General features: G+C 43.6%; 1 protein-coding gene across 1 annotated transcript in view; it reads left to right on the forward strand.

The window, feature by feature from the left end:
* Window positions 1–22,735, forward strand: part of LOC146187967 (retinol dehydrogenase 14-like) — a 138,672-nt gene that overhangs the window by 62,445 nt on the left and 53,492 nt on the right. The window contains exon 2 of the mRNA XM_084604965.1: window positions 14,979–15,215. Within this exon, the coding sequence (XP_084461091.1) occupies window positions 14,979–15,215 (237 nt within the window). The remainder of the gene's footprint in view (window positions 1–14,978; window positions 15,216–22,735) is intronic.

Genomic DNA, 22,735 nt, shown 5'->3' on the forward strand with positions numbered 1-22,735 from the left:
CACACAGAGATACGTGTGCCTAAGAGCTTTTTCAGAGGTGCGTAACATCAACGAATTCAGCACAACTTCTCTAGATTATGTAAACAAAAGCCCTTCGGGACTCCTCCAGTCACTTTCTTAACAAAGATGCACAATGACATGAGCAATAACTTGTAACATTAACAGTGCTATAACCTTGACAACGCTCGCATTAGTACATCAACTTGTGTTCATATACTTCAACCTAATAGAAAGTGAACAATTGAAAAACATTTCTCTGTAGAAAATTACAACACATTATTCTTTTTCAAGAGCATGAACAGGCTCTTAAGTCGGTTAGTGAGTAGTCCACGTGGCAGTACAGTGTCGAGCAGAGCAATCTTCAGCAGCAGGATGTGTATGGCAGAAAATGCTGGCGGGTAGTCGAGGTTTTTTATGTAATACGTCAGAAAGCAGAAGGTGAGGGTACGATGTTGCCGTTGCTGATCGAGAAACCTTCTTTACTACTTCCAACGTAAATGCAAGTGTGTTCCGCATAGGTATATAGATGAGGTGCAATCACTTGAAACTCTTCAGGCAGTGGGATCTGTGGAATGTTAAATTAGAGTCAGTGAGCAACAATTCGTCCTTAAAACATGGCTGATATTCTCACCAGAGTGAAACATATATGGTACACAGAGAACACAAAACGAATTGGCGGGCACTCCCAGAGATCTAAGCTTTCGTTTCTTTTTTTTTTTTTTTTTTTCATTCCGACCTGTAAACTAACGAGAATGCGACAGTTAAGTTTGCAAAGGCTGGAAAGTAGCTATAGTCGTACAGCTGGAGGAAGCTCGCCGAGCTCGTGTTTAAGGCTATTCGGGAAACTGAGGCGTCAGATGTGAAATAAAAGCCTGGTACAAACAGTCTGTCTCGAAGCGATCAGATGCTAGCCACATCTCCCGTGGTTTTCACGAGGCTTCAAGTTTAAGCACTTAAGTAGAGCTATAACGGTTTTCATTAAACAATATCGAGCTCGCTGAAACAATTTCCTGCGTCTTCAAGTGCTTGTTTTGCGCTTTGTTTTAGGAATTTCTATGTTCCACTCCACATAATTCCACTCTCTTACTGTAAACCACCTAGGCATGATACAAAGTAAAACACACGAAGGAATCAATTCGCAAGAAGCGTGAAATTTTGTCACGGCATATAGTGTCGCTGCATGCTGTCCGTACTACACTGAAACATCAGTAGGCTGTCTGATATACCGCGTAATTCACAGACTATGGTTCGGTACAGCCACACATTCAGTATTTTTTACGCGTGCATGGCTGCAGCGCAGTACGCTTACGGCGAAAAGGTCAATCAACAAATCAACAAAGAGTGAAAAGACGTGCAAAATTGCCAATTTTTATCGAGAAGAGAGGTATAGCCGCGTATTTTAAGCGTGCTTATCTCAAAGTATAAGAAAATGCACATGTAATCAACGCGCCCACACGCATGCGAACGGGCAATACTATAAAACGCCGAATTACCAATCTGTACTGTTCACAGATTGTACCCAATGACCCGAGCCACCGACCCGAACCAATATCACAGATAGCTAGACTCATCAACACAAACTCCCACGTGATAAGTCAGTTTTGTACTGGTAGAAAGCTATTGAACCTGATTTAGTTACGAAATGCAGTTACAGAACGAACTTTACAAATGAGCAGAGAAAATACTTGTTTTGATAAGCAACGAATAAACGCAGTCGTTACGCTGCTTTAGATGAAATAGGAGCCACTCACCTAAATGCATAATTCTGCCGTGAGCGATGGCACAGTTGCTGCAGCAGTTAAAAATTATTCATGCTAGCTGCGAAGCCGTCCGACGAGCAATGACGTACCGCTGACAGCCACATAATGGTTCATTGCAGCTGCTGCGATGCACACCTGACACGTCTCTTTCTGTTTAGCGACATTGGCGATATTGTAGTACGTACACAGGCCCAAAGACTTCTATATCACCCCAAACAATGCACACGAGAAACGCCACCAGCAAATGCGTGGTTCATGAGAACTTTAAAGCACTCGAACTGACTGCGCTAACGGCGAAGCCGCCACTACGTCGAAACGTTCAGGCTACCCCGCCGTCCAGACCCCCGCGTGCAACGCAGCCAACCGTTCGGCAAATGACGCCGCTTTTCAAAAAAAGTAGGTTACGCGCCGCGCGTGTGCGCATGCGTGTCTCTATGGGCATATCTCCCGTCTTGTCGGCACATAGGTTACCAAGCTGCTTATAGGTTATTGTGCAAAGGTTACTTGGCAATAATTTGATGGTAACCTTTGAAATGCTTGAAAATAGGCCATTGTAACCTTTAGTCTGTGCAAAAATAAATAAAACATGACCAAAACATGAAAACTGGCGACTTGTAACCTTTGCTACATAGGTTAATGACGTCTCAGAGTTACAATATAGGTTACTGCATTTCGAGTGTATGTCCGGTCATGCCACAGCCATTCGGTCGTTCCAGCTCCTATAAGTGGCGCGGCGGCAGCACGAAATGGCGGCTAGTCGGTGATAGCGCCGCTGCCATAGAGCTAACAGAGAGCACGTTTTGACAAGCGGGCCTGCTTCTTGATGTTGTGGCATCTTTCGTGTGAGATTTAGCATTTAAATAAGCAGCAGTATGTCATATCAGTCATAAATACGAAGTTATATATCTATGAGTTCGGCTACACTAGTTTCAAAATAAACGTTCGTTGATACGAGTGCGCCTGGATTCGCTAGCTCAGAAGGGAAAACTCCGTCAGTATTGCCGCATGTACTTAACATGCCGCATTAAAGGGCGACAAACTCTTTAAGCGACAGTTTTTGAAATATTCAAATTTTATCTTATGGTATATGTTTCAGCGCGGCCATTGTGCGTATATATTGTTCACTTGCTCATATACCGAGTATATAACAGCTTGTTTGTCTTCAGCGTATATCATGAAGCAGACTGAAGCAAATGTATGCTCCTGTTCGAAATAGTAGCTAAACGGCCATTTTAGCTTAATGAAACAGCCGAAATTAACACTCGAGGCGTGTTCTTTGCACTACCGAGAAAAGCGCATGATCATGTAGGTAGAAGACATCTGTAAAGAAATGATTGCGTTTGTTCAGACCCATTGCTCACCCAATCCAAAAAATTAAAATGCAACTATAAAGTTAACGCATTTCAAATATATCGCTCCCATTTACCCCGTTAAAGAATGAACACACATCTGAAGAGTGTGCGCATTTCATATCGTTATGTCAACACGGTATGGCCAGGAAGTCACGTTATAAATTTTATCTTTCATTTTTATTTTTTTTTCAATTAACCTCGTGGTGATGAATCAGAATAAACTAAAGAAAACTAAAGAATAAACGAAAAGCTGCACGCGGAGAAATATAGGCGGTTATTAATAAGAGAAAGGGCTCCGTCTTTTGCACGTATACACCTTAAAAGATATCACCATACCTTTCATATCAACTTGGTGCTTAAACACTGCTGCACTTTCGTGCAGCTGCGATGGCATGATATTAGGCCAAAATTAATGCGATTCGTGAACATGAATGCACTGACGACGCGACTTTTTTCCTCAACAAAATACGTCGCTCAGAATCCACGTGGGTCAAGTCAAAATGTCGTACAAACCGGCCCAGCGAACCAAAACGCTGCTTTTTACACATTTGTTCCGTGGCAGGAACAACATATTTGCTTCGTCAAACAGTTTATTGATTTGCACATCTCGGAATCGCAAAAATATTCGTTTTCTGCTCGCTACTCCATGCTCCAAACCAATGCGGTCGCCCGCGCCGCGAAGAGCTACCACCGGCTCGCTGCATCAAAAACAGGCCGCGTGGCGCCGCCACCGTCGCTGAAACGACCGAATAACACACAGGTTGCTGGCGCCACCGGTCAGAGTAAAAGCAGTAAAAGTGGGTAGAAATTCGCTCTGGTTGGCGGTAGTAATCGGGCCGGCGTTGCTGACGAACCACCTCTCGTGTGTAGGTGGTTCTTCGGCCCATCCATGGCTGAGAAGTGCTCAACTCGTTATACTGTTTGCTCTCGCCAAAGCGTGACGCATTTAAAGCCGGAGTCCATGAAGTTGATGGGGTCGCGGGTTCTGCTTGCAGCGCGCAACCGTCATACTGATGTTTATCCCGTCACGCAGAGTCTTCGTCACGCAGCAATTCTTCTCGCACGATCCGGCGTATCAGATCAGCCATGGACTCCGGAGCACTGACATCAACGCTCGCAACAGACGTGACGTTGACCAGTCGCCCAATTTTAGGTGCGATGCGGCGCAACTTCAAGGTTTGGAATGTGCGGCAGTGCCTGATGAAGTCAGCGGTAGAGTTCAAATTGTCTTTGCTGATAAGAAATGTATAGACATCTATAGCGATACCTTTAAGTGCCCCACTTTTTCTTCTTCGGACATTCGAGGGCTTACAATCTTGCACAATTAACAATGTCCTGGATATATGTGGTGCAAGTCTCGCCAGGTACTTGGGCTCGCTGCATCAACGTTTGCTCTGCGCGTTTCTGCTTCGCGGATCCGTCTCCAAAGCACGCCTTTATCTCTTCTGTGGAACAATACCAGCTGGTAAATGAGTCTTCATGATTATCAAACCAAACTAGGGCAGTGCCTTCTAAGAAGAACACTACGTTCACTAGTTTTACGGTAGCATCTCAACGATTGTACCGGCTCCCCCACTCGTAGTTGGTTAGCCATTCGTCGACGTCCTCGTCAGAATTTCCACCAAATGTGCGCGGCTCGCGGTAGTGCTACCAGTGGCTCACCGTAGGTGTTACTCGACCAGCGTCACCGTCTTGAGCCATTATGGATGGTAGGGGTGGCAAACCAACGAGTCGGCGGCTTCGTCGAAAACTACGGGGATCCGTGTTGATTTACACCGCAAGCTCCACCACAACTGTTACGTACTCAGTACGTAACGGAGTGTTCATTGGTAGTCTAAGCGCTGCGAGTCCGCAAGGAACTTTTTCAACTTATGCCTTGTGGCAAACTTTTCGAGAAAAAAAAAAAAAAAAAACACCAGCACACACCACTGTAGCTTCTGTTTCTTCCTCTTCCCACCAGTATGTGACTCACTGGTGACCAACTATGAATTGAACATGTTAATATTCAGGTCATTACTGCTTCAATTCAAATGACTGTTATGGAAGTAGTATACGCATGCACATAAGTAATCTTCAGTAACAAGAAAACTGACGCACCTGTCTCCACAAAAACAAATTTTCTACATAGCGTGCTACACGAAGCCCTTCAGTACCAAGATTACAGAAATCGCCATGCGAGGTCTACGTTTCACATATTTAGTCCACAAGCACATTACGTAGCTTTTCAGAAACACCAAAACTGAAGCATCTTTCTTTGCAGAAGCAATTTTGTTCTGTGGACACTATACGAAACCTCTCGTTACCAAGCACACAGAAACTGTTGTATGTTCTGCACATATGGACCGTGATTAGCACACAGAAAACTCTTCGGTGAAGCATTACCAGCGGGTTTTTACACAAAGTAGACCTTTTTTCACAGTGTAGACACTAAAACTGCAAGTAGAATCACAGACCTGCATATTATTCATAGGAGTATAAAACGCCAATACATCGAACGACCCTGTCATAGCCCCTTTAAGAGACACCGCGGATGAGTAGGCGGTGGCCTCGGCGCGTCAGCTGTGCACCGTGTGACGGCACTCCCTCCTGGCGCCTGTGAATCTGGCGCGTGGCGGGACGTCACTGACTCTCTGCGGCGGCACCTGTCACCCGCGCATCTATGGAGGGAGGAAAAAAATTGCCAATGATTACGTTACTTCCTAATGCGAAATTTGATCGCAGCTCATCAGCTGTTTCACCTTTTCGATAGATTGAGGCAAAGATTTCGAGCAAGACACGTATGTACAATTACAGACAACTTTTTTTAATTTTTCACACGTAAATTCCTTCAAGAAACACTCCACTAACAGTTCTTGGCTATCATGAAAGAAGTTTTGTGGTCGGAGAAATGAAGATAGCCATTGAGTTATCGAAAGGATTCGGGAAGCAGCGCGTGGGCCCATAGGAACATTATGTGGCGAACAGATAGCAGCGACTAATGCCGCTGAGCTGACGCCGCTAGCGAGGGAGAACGGGATGCACGCAACCGGAGGGCACCCTCGCCGCCATGCAGGAAGATGGAGGGACCCCCTCCTCCTCTTTCTGCACGGCGGCGATGGTGTTCTACGCAGTCACGTTGTCTTGACTCGCCAGCGGCGGCAACGGCATCAGTCAGTCGCTGCTAGCGCTGACTCCCGCGACCCCCCCCCCCCCCTTCCTTTCCTCGTGTTCTCCGGTTGCTGCGCGCGCTTTTGCCCCCATCGTTCGCCGCTGAGTGTCTCCCCCCCCCCTCTTCCTGCGAGGCTCCAGTTGCCGAAGCGCCGACTCGAACTAGGGGGGGGGGGATGAAAGGGGGCGGAGCTGGCTACGAGGCCGGTGACGCCGACGCGAAACCCAGGAACGGGTTCCAAAGAGCTGCGCTCTAAAACTAAGAGGGAACGCGCGGCAATATCCGTGAAGCCTAGCCATCATAAAAATAAAAGGGAGCGAGTCGACCCCTACGTGTTAGACCAGGTGATAGCGTTTGGTCCTATCTAATACCGCGCGCATGCACGAATCGGCGCCGCGCGCGCAGCACCCAGCAGCCCACACAGCAGACAGCCGCGTACCCACGCCATGGCAGACGCGCGCACTAAACCGCACCGACATTAAAACATAGGGTCTAACTAGGAGAACGCAAAAACGGGGGAGGAAGCGGCTTCGTAGGCACTTGGCTTGCGAAGGCTGGCGCGTAACGTCATGCTTTCTCCTAGTTTTTCCTTCCTCTATGCGCGCAGCCGACAGGGAGAGCGGCGGCGCACCTGTGACGTCACAACTGGTTTCACGCATGCGCAGATGGTGAAGCGGCGGCAGACGCGAAATGGCTATCCACTAGGGTAGTGTTGCTTTTGCAACAAAATAAAGCGCAGATGCGCGGGTGCACGCCTGGAGGCATCTTCTCTATCTTGCATCTCGAATGGACACACAGTGCAATATGGACCCCCCGATCAGTCGGCAAGCAGGCGCCTTTGCTGGTGTATGCTGCCACTTAAATAAGGTGTCAGTAGCCTTCATATTATGTTTTTAATTTTACTAACAGCTGTCTGTTACTGGTTACCAAAGTAATGTTTCGCTTACCGAGCCGAAAGGTTTGCATACTGCTCTTCGGTCACTCTTATGGCGCATTCGGTTGGAGAACGAGAGCAGAGACGCCGAGCAGTACATAGCAGTACAGGAGCACGCTGAAAGAGGGTGTAGCTGTCCTCCCACGGGAACGCTCTCTGCGTGTCGAGAGCAGAGCACCACGACCATGTGACCGCATTTCTTTCCCCAGCATTCTCTGCCTGCCCGCAGCGGCGGCAGTTGCAACCCGAGAAGAGGCCAACGCTCCGTGAAGAACCGCTTGTTTTGTATGCCTTTGTTCTCACAGCGCGGCGATCTGCCTCCTCTGGCCCTTTCGACGCCAGCAGCGACTCTCAAACATGCATACAGCACCTGGGCAATGCTTTCCGCTCGCCGAGCGCCGAAGCTTTGAAGCCGTCATTTTGAACGTCACCGACTCAAGAGAGAGAAAAAAAAAAGATGGTGCGGATATGACGCTTTATGCCATGTGACTTCCTCTACTCTCGCTTTAGACGAGTTAGCAGCCGGGAGTGCACTCGGGTGCTCTCAGCGAAGGAAAAGCCCTCCTCTACCATTGGAAGCCAGGGATTCTACTTCTGCTCTCCCACTGGAGGGTGCCCGCTTGTCTGAAAGCACTTTCGAAATGCTCTCGAGTGCGCCTACTCTACGACTCGAATTCGGAATTAGAAGAGCACTTCTTTTGGTTGTAATAATAATAAAAACAATAATAACAATTATAAAATCATGTTTACTTTCGCTACTTAATACAAATGAGCGAAAAGAGGTGGCTGGAGTAAAAGCTGATTCCTCGCAGCTTGAGGATGCTCCAGCCACGTTTACATCAGCAGCAGTGACAAGGCGAAAACAACATGCGCGAAAATAATAATAATAATAATAATAATAATAATAATAATAATAATAATAATAATAATAATAATAATAATAATAATGATAATAATAATAATAATAATAATAATAATAATAATAATAATCAATCAATCAATCTTTATTTAATGTGCGCAGGAACAACCATGTGGTCTTTGTGCTGCAGCACAAAAAAAAAAATGAAAAAGCACAAACATGTTTACACACACAGAGAGAACACAAAAAAAAAAGAAATAAATAATACATGAAATGAAACTGAGACGAAAAGTATCACGGAAATTAAGCAAACAATGAGTATCATCACTTATGTACACAGTGAGAGAATTTTTTAGCACACCAGGAAATAAAGAAAAAAAAAAGAACGGTAGGTAGAAGAGAAAAAAAAAACAGATGACTGACATTGATTATAGTAATATAGAAATATACATAAAATAAACAACCATTCCAGGCGCAACAAGTGCATGGTACTTAAAACACAGGCTAGAAATACAGAATAATACAATAAAGAAGTAAAATTGAACAAGGGACAGTAAGATTCGAATATAAAGTTTAAAGTTGAAATATAAGCAAGAAGCGGATAAAAAGTAGTTCAAGATACAGACAGCATTGAACAGGAGAAAAAGCAAAAAGTGAAGTAAATACAATTTAAGGCTAGAAAGTGGGAGTTATATGTGATAAAGTACTATTTAGAATACAACGCTACGAACATCCAATGTAAATGAACAGAGCGAGTTTTGGAAGATGTCAAGGTGAGGACAAAAAGAGTTAAATAACCACTGCATCCTGTCCAGAGGGGAGTGGGAATGAAGAGGAGAAACCTGAAATGGTCTGAATTCCCTCATGCTCTTTCGCGGAACGCGCAGTAGGATGTACTCTAAGAGCTGAGGGCACATAATGTGGCCATGAAGGAGTTTGTACAGAAATATGATATCAAGTCTGATACGACGGCAGTGAAGGGAAGGAAGATTCAGTTGGGCGCTCCTGGTGGAGCGAGAGGGGGAAGTTGCGAAAGGAAAGCGATAATGAAATATCCGTAAAAATTTTTTTTGTACTCTGTCAACCTTGTCCAAGTTCGATTTGCAAGTGCCATTCCAAACAACCGACGCATACTCCAAGACCGGGAGGCATATGGACAGGTACAGTTTTAGGAACGGAAGTGGAGTATGGAACTCTCTCGAAAGTCTGCAAACGAATCCGAGTGTGCGCACAGCCCGCTGAGCAATGCGTTTAGTGTGAGAGGAGAAGCTGAGGGTGCGGTCAAAAAGTACACCAAGGTCATTAATTTCATCAACCCTATCCAACAGCACAGAATTGACAGAATAATGGTAGAGAAAGCTATGTGTTTTACGAGTAAAGGACACAACCCTAGTTTTGGAAGAATTCAGGGTAAGTCGATTCATCGCACACCAATCAGAAAAAGCAGATATGTCCGATTGCAACAACACGCAATCTTGAAAAGAATGTATTACCTTGAATATTTTTATATCATCAGCATAAAGAAGAAACGAGGAGTTCTTTATCGCCGAGGAAACATCATTAATAAAAACGGAGAAGAGAAGCGGGCCTAGTACTGAACCTTGAGGAACTCCACTCGTTGCAGGGTAAACGAAAGAAGTCTGTCCATTGACACTGACAAAGCAGAAGCGATCAAGGAGATAGTTGCGTAGGAGGGCTACGAGAGAGACTTCAACGCCAGAGAGTCGAAGTTTTTCAAGAAGTAGTGAGTGAGTAACAACGTCGAAAGCTTTGCTCATATCACAGTACACAGTGTCAACCTGACCCCTCTGAAGGACTGCTGCAGAGGCATACGTCATAAACGTGACTAGGTTGGTGGAAGTAGAGCGACCCGACATGAAGCCATGTTGATTCGGTACTATGATATGTTTGAGATGGAAGGAAAGTACGCTGTGCAAAGCTAATTCGAAAAGCTTAGAGGTTGCACATAGAAGAGAAATCGGACGATAATTGGAAACATCAGTTTTGTTTCCAGACTTGAAGACAGGAAATACGCGTGCCATTTTCCACACGCGAGGAAAGGCAGCATTTTTTAAACAGTTATTAAATATGGCAGTCAGTACTGGTACGAAGATATAACTGAAGGCTTTTATTATGGCAGCTGGAATGCCATCAGGTCCAGGAGACAAAGATGGTCTCAGACGCTTAAGACTCTCAGTTATCAACTCCTCGTCAAAGAGAATGGAATTAGATAGTGCACCAGATGGGAGGCAAACGGAATCACAATGTGGATGTTTGTAAACGGAGGAAAAATGTTGTGCAAAACTGTCGGCAACATCCCGAATTTCCGAACCCTGAGAGTCAACTAAGCTGATACTTAAATCTGATTTAATGGAACGCTTGCGAACGTAACGCCAGAACTGACTAGGACGATTTGAGGCATACCTCTCTAAAGACTCAAGATAGGAGTCGTAGTCCCGCTTGTATAAGCGTTTGCAAAGAGAACGCACACGGCGAAACTCATCTGCCCAATTGTGAAACCCAGGGCGTTTCGCTTTACGATGGGCCCGTTCCTTGAGCTTTAACGCCGTTATTAGTTCCCTTGAAAACCAGGAAGGGAACTTCCTACGCGTAGGAGTATGCAAAGGTATGTACCGACGCATACCATCAAGAACTATTTCTGTAAAGCGACTGACTTGTCCATCTGAATCATTAATGTCATTTAAAAGGGACCAGTCGACGGAAGAGAAGAAATTGAAAAGACCGACATAATCACCACGTGCATACGCGAAACGGGGCGAATTCCCCACCCGATCTGAGTTAGTAGAAGGTGAGGCAGAGACAGCAGTAGTAACTAGAAGCGGAGGGTGAAATTTGTCACAGCGAGTCAGCGGTATGTCCGAACTCGAGACTCGAACACTTTCAAAATTCGATAGACAGATGTCAAGAATATTACCGCAACAGTTTTCAATGAAATTGTGTTGCTGCAAAGAGTTAAAGGCTATGAAATCAAGTAGAGCGTTACACTTACTTAATATGTAATGATTGTTGTGAGAAGAAATAAGTGAGTTCCAGTTGATACCAGGAGTATTAAAATCACCTAAAATAAGAAGTTTGTGTTTGCTATGATGGGTTATAACATGTTCGATTGAGAGCAGGACATCATCATAGGCTGAAGGAGGTAGATTCGGAGGAATGTAGAAAGCTGCAAGTAAAAGTTTTTCATGTCGATTTAAAGTGAGCTCGAGCCACACACATTCTTCAACAGTTTCCAGATCGGAACGTCGAACACACTTCACAAAACTGTCAATAGCAATGAGCACTCCACCTGCTCTTGATTTGGGACCTGTTTCAGGGCGGTCGCTACGAAAAACAGAGTAATTATTTGGAAAGAAATCATTGGAAGGAATATCACTTGACAGCCAGGTTTCGGTAACCACAACAGCGGTATAACAAGAGGACAAGACGCTAGAAAAAAATTCTGATCCCTTAGTCCGAAGACCTCGGGCGTTTTGATAATAGATATCCAAATTAGGGGCCACTGCAATTTTAATAATAATAATAATAATAATAATAATAATAATAATAATAATAATAATAATAATAATATTATAATAATAATAATAATAACAATAATAATAATAATAATATAAGTAATAATAATATAATAATAATATGAAATGTTATAATAACAACAACAATAATAATAATAATATAATAATTTATTGGCTTTTCCTATTCAACAGGCCCTTTCTAAACATGAGGCAAACAAAAAAAAGGTTGCATCGAAGTAGACATAAGAAGCACAGATAACATAATCTTTAAAAAAAACTGAAGGCAATGAATTCTTACACGAAGAGATTGCTAATGCGTCTATGTGGCATTACAAGAACATCTAGGCACCGGAAATCAACGTCATTCAAAATGAATGATAGTGAGTACTTTATCCTTTCGACTCCAAATCCAGTACGTAAAAAAGGAACAAACCATTGTGGTTGATACCTAAAAGCGTAGGTTTTTGTCACTGTTTTAACGTTTGCTAGATTTGAAAGGGTTTTTAATCTTCCTTGCACTGTTTTTTAAGGCACACATCTGTTTGTATGGGTAAATATTTTCCGCCGATATGATCCTGTGTTTTCGGAAAAGTGGTAGTGCATGTTCAAACCAAGGCGTATTCTCTATAGCGCGGACTACTTTCTTTTGTAGTAGTACAAGCTTCTGAATATTTGTTGTCGAGGTATTCGCCCACACCAAAGAGCAGTAGTGAATTTGAGAATTAAAAAGCGTGTCGTAAATGAATAGCGGCTTCTCGGCGCCAAGGATTTCTTGGCGCGTATTATACTTCGAGGCCAACTACTCGGCATATTGTAATGCTCTTTGGTGATTCAAAGAACAACGCCCTTTGTTACCCCAGTCTATACGCTGAAAAAAAATGATGACATGGCTTACTTAGCTGGTCGAAGCGGAATGAATGAACGAAAGTATGGCGTATCGCTGTTGCTTCAGCGTTCCTAGCTTAGTCTTGTCTCCGCTGAGCCGCTGGTCTAAATAACTCCTGTGTGCTCCGGCTTCTCGGCGCCAAGACTTTCTTGGCGCTTACTATGCTTCGAGGCCAACTCCTCGGCATGTTTAGAATGGTTTTCTGCAAGAGTTGAATGCGAAAGAAACGGTAGCGGTACGAAGAAAATTTCAGGAAACAGCTGCTGCTTAAATGCCGCAGTGCGAAAAGGTCATTTGTTTTTATTACAAACTCAAAATAAAGGACATCTTACACACGCAACGGTTCCCGAGTACAACTTGCGCTCGCTTCTATTAGCTGAAGATAAGTACCAGGGACGTGCTAGAATGGAAGGCAACATGCATGACGTCTCTTGCACCTTGGATAGTCTGGGGACTCAAAAAATATTCCGTCGCATTTAGTGCTTGTGACCTAACGGGTCATCAACGCGGCCGCGCCCGACGCGAGGTCATCAGTAAGAGTGGTAGATATTTTGCCATTTCGGCGGGGTAAAGACAGCGCTTGTCGAGAATGTTTCACCGACGCGTCTTTTACTGTATGTGTGCACATGCGCGCACGCACGTACGTATACACCCATGCACAAACGGGCGCGAATATGACAAACATGGTGTTGGGGACAGAGTCGCCGCCCTTGGCTGATGCCAGGAAGTCTTACCGGCATCGGAGTGACTGCCGTGACGACTACAAGTCCATCCATGTTCGGTGGGCCGACGCGCGTGCTTCTTCAGATTCCTCACCTTTTCCCTCTAGACTGTCAGGGTGCTTAACGGCGGTGAACTTCCTCCTGAAGAGACCTGTCATCACGAGAGACCTCGTTCATTAATGCGTCTCTTTTCTCTCTCGAGCCTGCTTGCCAAAATGCATTCACACTATTCAAAATTAAAACGCTCGTCTTGTTAGACGACGACTCGTCCTTTGCTGGACCGTGTGGTGCTTTCCGCTGCGCCCCTGGCCAGCACGCCAAAGTTACCCGTCTGCTTTGAAGGGTGCGCGGCTTTGATAAGAAAGGTAGCTGTGTTTTAGTTGAGGAAGAAGATAGTGTGTTTTACTTTCCGCTATAACCAAACTTACGAACGGCGCTCTTCGCCAAACTCTGTGCCAGTCCATCACTTTAAAAGCATCCAAACACTGCTTTCGAACGTCTTGATCAATTTAAGGCGGTTTTAAGCCATGATCATTTTGATCGATTTCTTATACAGTCGTTGCGCCGAAAGGGTGTCGTTGCCTGACCTCGCATCATACGAAGAGTCGCCAAACGTGTCAAGAAAACCCAAACATTGTTTTACACAAACAACGATACATTTGTCGCTTTAGTAGTTTTCCGTTTCGACCCCTTGTCGGCCTTCTCTGCATACAAAACATACAGTGCTTCATATCCTAATGTATCACATTCTTGACAATGAACATTATATATTTCCTTCGCACTTATAAATTTTTATGCACTGCTCAATTGCCAAATATTTAAAGGCTGACCAGACGTTAGATAATTTTGTATTTTCCTGGAAGTAAGTCGTACTATTGTAGTAGCTGCCTGCTTTCTTCACAAAAGTCTCAGCCCCTTGAATCTGAAGTTTACCGACCACACATCCATTTTTCTTCCATTTCCTGTAGCCGAAAAAGTGGCCAAGTGACTCTCATGCACCCTTGGATTCTACGTACGATTATGTATGATCGTCGCAAATTAGTCTATCTTTTCTGTTGAACGTAAATGAGGAAAATTATTGAATATTTGTGGCGGATACGGCCAACACATAGCAAGGTTGACAATACACACTGTAGTGATACGAAGGCACATACACCATGCGGTAAACTTGCCGACAACTGATATAAAACACGAGACATACCAATACAAACGTTTAGCACAGGGTACAACTCGAATTGTTCCCTATACACGTTTCTCAAACGCCAATGCTTGCGTAGAGTTTTACCGAACCTCTTGCTGCGTAGAAAAGCGTTAACTGTAGTACTCTTCAACCCCTCCCATGCTGATCAGAGAAAAAAAAAACATAGATGAAATCTGAAAAATGAGGCTGCCAATCCCAAGTTTTTGGCCACCGAGTGATACGTGCTTAATTAAAACGGCGACCAAGCAGTGTGTGCCCTCACGAGGATAGGCTTATGGGGTCTTTCACCCTTCCTCGTCACTCTACCCTGCCTGTTAGGTGTTATATATTGCAACGGTTTAGAATGGTGGCACTGAGGAGGAACACACAGTCACTGGCACACAACCGACTCAATCGTCCTTCTTTTCACTCTCTTCTCTTCGCGCTCGCATCACACTCACGCACTGCGCTTCCTCTTGTTCAGGTGCAGCGCTCTTCCCCGGCGCGCGCTGTAGCAATATAAAGGAATTTTGTTTTGCTATGAGATGCAGCTTCTACGCAAGGCTTCTGTACATCTCTAAGCAGGCACTCGTGACCTTTGCAGGCATCGGCAAGGAGACTGCCAAAGAGCTTTGCCGCCGCAACGCCCGGGTCATTCTGGCTTGCAGAGACCTTGCTAAAGCTGGAATCGCAGCCGACGAGATTGCCCGACAGACTGGTGTGCGACCCGTTTGCATGCAGCTTGACCTTTGCTCCTTCAGGTCGATCAGAGAATTCGCCGAGAATGTACTGAAGCGTGAAGACCGTCTAGACGTACTCATCAACAACGCCGGTTGCCTGGGTGAGTTCGGAGGCTTTTGGTCTATGTCGCAGCTGGGTTTTAATTCACGTCGACAACGCTGCCACAACCTGGCGCACTAAACATTGTGCTTTTTATTATATTGAAAAGCACGCTTTAAAGGACAGACAAGTGTTTGCAGCAAAATAATATAAGCGAACTTTCTGTTTTTAGTTGAGATTATGAGGCCGTGACGGAACTATGACCATTTTCCATTTTCATGATTTCACAAAACACATACGTATACATTTTGCGATGTATATTGCCACCAGCCTAGCCATCCTGAAGAAATTTCTTTCGCGGTTTTTTTCCCGCGCCGTAGGTTGTGACCTGAGTCTAAATAAATTGTGCTTTATATTTCTTGATGTAAGAACAAAGATGTTTTTCCAAACCAATTTCCCTGCCTTGGATGCTAAAACTCCAGAAATTTTATTGAACAAATAAATTTCTCTCTTTCTCTTGCCTTAAATGGAGCGGTTGTAAAGGAAGCCTAAGGCGTGCATACTATAAATTTGTGGATCGGTTCTCTATAAATATTTTTTAAACTAAGGTAAGATTTTCTTTGGCTACAGCCATAATTAGCCATCACTTCTTCGGGGAATGGCTTTACGCTATCGTCGCTACTGGAGCTAAAAGGCACTGCGTGACGTAAAATTGCTGTTTGAGCTTTGAGATGGCTATCTTGCACCTAATACCTCGCGCTTAGTGCAGAAGTGCGGCATGGTGCAAAATTTATGCACGAGCCGTTTTCTGTAAGCGAGAAAAGCGTAGCTGAACTTCCCATTTAGAATCTAGCACCTCTTTTTTCAAGGGTCTCCGCCATGCTAAGTTGCGAGGCAGTGATATATGTACCAGTACTCGCGGCAACGGAAAAAAACCTTCGTTTCTTCGCGGAACACTGGGTATCCAATTCGAGTAGCTACATTAAACGGATGAACATTTGTACATACCTTTCAAGGCGAAAGCCCTATTTCATGACGTCTAGCCGGCTCACCATTCCGCGTTCGTCATCGATCTGTTAGGGGCTGTCGACTCTATCTGCGAAATTAACATGGCAGTCTGAGGTCATATTCCACCCCTCAAGGACACTTGTATTCGATGTTATGCGGTCACTAGGCTACGCGGGCATGTCCTCTCGGCTTGGTTAAAGTGCAGTTTAATATCTAAGTCGCTCTTAGAAACTTGTGCATCAAACATCACGGTCTTCCTCAGAGGCGCGGCCATGACAGTCGACGGCGATAAGACAGCAACGACGTCACTTACATTTAAGATTTACAAACATAATCTACGCGAACGTAGCGCTTTTGAATGTCATACTAAGTCTAGTCACGTTGAAAGCATGGAAAGTTTTTTGTTGTTTTTTTTTATCATTTTGAAATCATCGTGTATTCTGTGGTTGGTCGCGCTTTCTAATCGTGCTTATATGGACTGCGGTGAACGAAGCCATGCTGCCAAGGCAGAAAAAAGCGTATAATGCTACGTACCTGCATTTGCATGTGTTGCTATCTCGGTTTGCATGTAGTAGTTTAGTAATGCGTAAATATAATTTAATAGGAGTTTTTCGAAATGACGACCCATCACATTGGACAAAAAATATGAAACGGGGGGGGGGGGGGGGGGTCTTTTACGGGCTGTGGCTTTTTCAACGCTGTGTTTGCAGGCATGGCCCTTGTGGGTCAGTGCTACATAGTGGGCGAGTAGTTTCCATATGGTTTCGGTTGCATATTTATTCCCTTATTTTGGTTCCAAACACAACGCACTGCGAACGCAAAATATCATTCTGAAGCATGAAATCGGTGTTTATGATCGTTACCTCTCTCACTGGGCTCTATCGCTCTGGTCACGGCCAGTCATAGTGATATAAGGCAATGAAATATGATCATACAAAAAATGGTATGCAGTGCTGTGTAGTGTGCTCGTGTTGCTTTAATTTTCATGTCAAATTACAGCCCGCGTACTCAGCGAATAGGGTGTGCTAGTAGTTTCCAAATTATGATGCAGTCAACTTTAGAAAAAAACTTCAGGTAAACGGCGAGTTGAGCTAGTTGGTAAATAATTAAACAAAAAACAGCTCAAGAACAGAGACACGAGAGAAGAATTTAAGTTTGATAAGAAGTTTAATTTAGCTAGGAAATTTAATTTAGTCAACTTGAGCCACACCAAGACAAGCAAACGGCAGGTACAAACTAAAAAGAAACCAAAGAATGTGCCTTGCAATCCATTTGGTATCAGTATATTACTTCTCAGCAGCCTTCAGCACCCACTTCCGCTTTACCCGGGAGTGTAAAATGGATAACGTGACCCAAAATCACTGATGCTTCGTTGACCTGTGAAGCACATTTGGGCGCGAAATTGTGATGAACGCTCGTACAAGCCCACATTTTAACATGAACGCACATTGAATTGCCTACAACAGGAGGCTTTCTTTGCGAAGCGGAGGCTTCAGTTTCTCATGTCGGAAATCTACCCTAAGATGCAACTCGCTGCTAACCAAGAAATGATGCAAACATAAGAGAACAGTTTCTCAAACGAAGGAGCTATGCATTTTGCTGGAGGAAAAAGGGAACCAGTGCTCAGTGTTAAAACTGAACCTTCAATATTGAAAACAGGTCGTCGTGCACAATGTGACCTCATGAAGAAATGGTGCTGAGCCAGGCGTGACATTCAATCAGGCGAAGGCGCCGAATATACAGAAGATGATGCGAGCTGCACAAAGGGTGGTTATAGTCATCCTGATCATGAAGTACAAGACGGCGCCACAGTGAACGCGGTCGGTGTTCTGAAACGAATGCAAAAGCAGTATTGTGTGCACACTCTTTCCATATTGAACATAAGGCTCTCGAGTAGTTGCGGAAAAACGAGGCTATTGTCATTCTCCCGAAAACGAAGGAAATGTGACTGATGTTCTTGACCGGTCTGCTTACTACTCAAAAACTACACAGTTACTCGCCGTCGCTACGACTTACGGCAAGCTCGGTAAGGACGCTACATCGAGAATACAGTCATATCTGCAAAACTCCTCTCTGACGTATTCAGTGGTCTTCCGCCTTTCTAAAAAAAGCTGGACTACAGGCTTCGTTGCAGTGACGGACTCATCATTATATAACGGCGCTAACAGGACCAAGAAATGAACAAGAAGTGACACACAGGCTACTGTGAACTGGCAACTGTGTTTTTATTTAAAAAATACACATCAAAATATACGTTTCACTTCACTTCATTTGAATACCTTAAAGACCCTTGTCAGAGGGTATATAAGGGGTGGGGCACATAGAAATTAATAAAAAAGGAAGTACATCATTCTACACAAACAAAAAAAATTATACAAAGGTTATCGTTATTCAAATACACGTGTAATGCTGTCAAGGAAGGTAGATGGGCAGGTGATGACAGCGAGCTCTCGGGGAAGACTGTGCCATTTACTGGCAATCCGGGGAAAGAAGGACGAAGAGAATGTGGCCGTGCGGGCGGCGAAACTTGTTGCTGATCGCTAGTGCGAAGAGAGATGAGTGGTGGAGGTGCGCAAACGTAGGGTTTCTAACTGAGCTGAGAATAAATGAATTTGTGAAACAAGCATAAATTAACAATGCGACGAGGATTAGCAAGAGCAGGAATGTTAGACAGTGATTTTAATGATGATATACTGATGTCAAAAGAATACGAAGAATGGATAAATCTCTGCTCTGAAGTTATTCAAGTGAGTTGGATAATACGTATCCAATACCTAGCTTGTTTCGGAGACCAGACGGGAGGTGCATATTCTAATTCTAGTCTAACTAGTGATTCGTATGCAAGCAGCTTGACGTACTGAGGGGTAGAATGCCGATGACGTTTTAAAAAGCCGAGTGTCTTGTTGGCAGATAAGATAATGCTAGAGATATGCGTGTCCACGTAAAGCCATGACAAAGATGAATACCAAGATATTTGTGTGATTGGACAGGGTCGATAGGAAGGTTAGAAATAGTGTATTAGAACAGGAGCGGATTCCGGCGACGGTGGAAAGACATGCATTTGCATTTGTTAATATATCGAGCGTCATTAGTCAGTCATTACAAAAGTTTTGCAACAAATCTAGGTTAAATTGTAGGAATGTTTTATTAAGGGTATTAGTGACTGCTTTGTAAATTACACAATCATCAGCAAACACGCGAATGAAGCAGTTTAATTTTTGAGGTAGATAGGTAATATATATTAAAAATAAAAGCAGCCCAAGGACGGATCCTTGGGGCACGCCCTGGGAAACTGGTAAAAAGTCTGACATTTGGTTATTGATGACGACCGATTGGGAGTGGTTAGTTAAGAATTCTACTATCTATGCTAGTATGCTAGGATGCAGATTTAAGCAAGAGGGTTTCAGAAATAGGCGGTTATGAGGTACTTTTTTAAATACTTTGGAAAAGTCAATACAAATCGAGTCTGTTTGGAGGTTAGCTTCTAGGTTAGAATGTAGATCATGAATGAAAATAGCCAGTTGACTTTCAAATGAGTAACCCTTGCGAAATCTATGCTGTGATAAATTAAAGAAATTGTTAGAGTCCAGACACTGCATCGTTAAGGAGTAGATGATGTGTTCCATGAGTTTGCAAAGTACACGCTGGTTAGCGTATGGGGTGCTGATTAAATGGCGAATCTTTGTTGCCTGTCTTGTGGACTGGGACTACCTTTCCTACTTTCCAGTCATGGGGCATCATGCCTGTGGTAAGTGACTGTGAGAGCATAAAAATTTTTCTGAAGAATTACGAATGCTTATTAGTACCTTTGCGTTGATTGCGTCGATGCCCGCAGATGACAGTTTTAACTTATCTGTATTGTATTGTATTGTATTGTATTGTATTGTATTGCACTGGGTTTTTTGGCGCATAAGCAACCCAGGCTATCATGCGCCAGGAACAAGGTTTATGTGTATTTTGTAAATGAGGACTGATCTTTTTTTTTTAGTTTGTTCAGAAGGTTTTCATCCTTTCGGAAATGGAGAACATTGTTCACTTCAACCAGTGCATCTTCTCCCAACAGCAGGCTGGGATGGAGAGGGATCTGTTCTGTGTAAACATGTGTAAATAGTATTCCTTAAGTTCTCTAGTTTAGTACATGAAAGTAGGATGTGATTTATTGTTATTTCACATCCGCATCTTTGACTTCTTTCTTTAGAATGAAGCTATGTGTCATATGAGTGTGTCCGATGCAAAGACGACATAAAATGACTTCGATGAAACGTTTTTGGTGACTGCACGATTTTCATTCTACAATGATCTGTTGACAAGGTGTAACTTATTTATTTCGTTGTTCCATGATGTTGCCATTTTACTCTCAATTTTCTCTTTACAAGTCTTAGAACATCTTTGTGTAGTATGTTCACTGGGTGTATTTTAGTATGACGGGCAGCTGCGGCACATGCAGCAGCTCTTTCATTGCCGCTGATTTCATCGTGGCTTGGTGCCCGACAGATTTTAATGGTATGTCCCTGTGTTTTTGCAGCTATTATATTATGTATGATGTCTCCGATTAGAGGTTGTGTAGCCTTTCTATGATTTAATGCTGTGATAACGCTGAGAAAATCGGTATAAATGATGCTATTTTCAATACCGGTCTTTAATATTTTTTCTACTGCTAAAGAAATAGCGTGACATTCGGCTGGGAAAATTGATAACTCCGGTAACTGTACTATTTTTTCCGATTTTCCTTGTATCACAGCACTTCCAACATGGAGCTCTGTTTTAGACCCATCTGCGTAGAACTCTGTGTAATCTCTGTATTTTTCATTTAGTGACAAGAACTCCTGTAGTATGTGTTCATGTGGCGTTTGTTTCTTACGGAAATGTGTTAGTGTAATGTCGTGTGCAGCAAGGAAATGGTACCGGGGTGGTAGTGGACTGGATTTTCGGGCAATATCTGGAAGAGATTGAAGTATGTCTAATTGTTGGCATATCTGTTCAAAACGAAGAATTATTGGTCTGATTGTCTGAGGTTTGTTTTCAAAGAGTGTTCTAGATGAGCACTGGGTAACTATGGGGTAACAGACATGTTTCGGCAGACACCTTATTTTCTGTGAGATGCGATATGCCTCTTTCTGAGAACGTGACAGCTGGTATTACTGTTGTGGAGCTATTGACATGATTGGGGGGAGGTCCCTGTTGATTAGTAAACACAGATATGAAGGCCGAATTAAAAATATTAGCACATTCAACGGGTTCGAAATAGCACACCCAGAACAGTCAGTGAGGGTAACACTGCGCGCAGGTCGTGTGTTTGAAAGCTGCCAGAATTTACTTGGGTTATCAGCGAGCATGTTTGGTAAGTCGGTTTGATAAAATCAACGTTGAGTATTGTTTATATCGATCAGATATGCCTCTTCAGTATCGTTATATCTTTCCCATGCGTAGTCATTTCCACTGTTTTGCACTGCAGAACTGACGCTCCTTATTTTTTTATCTATCAAGTGTCTTAGTGAACCATGGTTTTTGGGGATTAGCGCGGAAGCTGCATTTGGGGATGTATTTATTAATGAATTCACTCATTTTATTTTTAAATTTCGATCAGTTTTCATGGATGGTTTGTTCCTGATATCAGTGCTGAAAAGATGAAAAAAAGGTTTCTCGTTCCCTGCCAATAGCGTCATAGTTTCCTTGGTTGTACAGAGTGATTGTTTTTTGAGGCATTTGTTTTACTATTGGAGTGAAGTTAAACGATGCATGGATGACTTTGTGATCGCTAATTTGTCTGAGATAAGAAATCGATTTTTGGCTTTCAGGGTGGCTAGATATTATGAGGTTTAGAATGTTAGCAGTATCTCCTGCAATGCGTATGGGTTCCGCAACTAATTGGGCAAAGTTAAAATTTAGGCACGCATTCATGAACTCGCGGTATTCTTCATGTCTAAAATAGGCTGATGAGGGTTACTCCAATTTATACCGGGATAGTCAAATCTCCAAACAGGCGGATGAAGTGCATTAGAGTGTTTACTTTGGGTTCGTTTAAAACGTTGTGCACGTTACGGTGGAATTCGGGGTTATTATGAGGGGGGTCTGTAACAAGCTACAATTAACACAGAAACTGGTGTGGCGCGACAAAGGATCCATATTATTTCAATGTCTAATTGGATGTTAAATCGAGAACACTGTGGCTGATTTCTTGTAGCAAAAAGGACATCATCCCCTCCAGAGCATCTGCGATCAGCACAAAAAATATTAATTCGGCACGTTAAAAAGAACTTCGGTATATGTCCCATTATCAGTCAGCCAAGTCTCTGTCAGCACAAGCAGGTTGCTGATGGTTGAAGAGACAAGGCTGGACACGAGATCACACTTCGAAAGCAGGCTGCGTATGACCACTTGTCAGTAAAGAGTCCTGGCATACTGCTTGAAACGCAAGTTGGTGCCCCACAAGTTCGAGTCTGCACCCGTGTTCTCATTTTTGTTCATTTGTCTATGTCCTGTTTCATTCGCGTAGTTTAGCTTTTATCTGTTAGTAAGGATAACTGAGAAGAAAATATGCTCTCGAGGGAGGTATGGGAAGGATTAGATACG

Source organism: Amblyomma maculatum, chromosome 5, assembly GCF_055883805.1.
Source record: "Amblyomma maculatum isolate TAMU_Amacu chromosome 5, ASM5588380v1, whole genome shotgun sequence".
Taxonomy (NCBI): Eukaryota; Metazoa; Arthropoda; class Arachnida; order Ixodida; family Ixodidae; genus Amblyomma; species Amblyomma maculatum.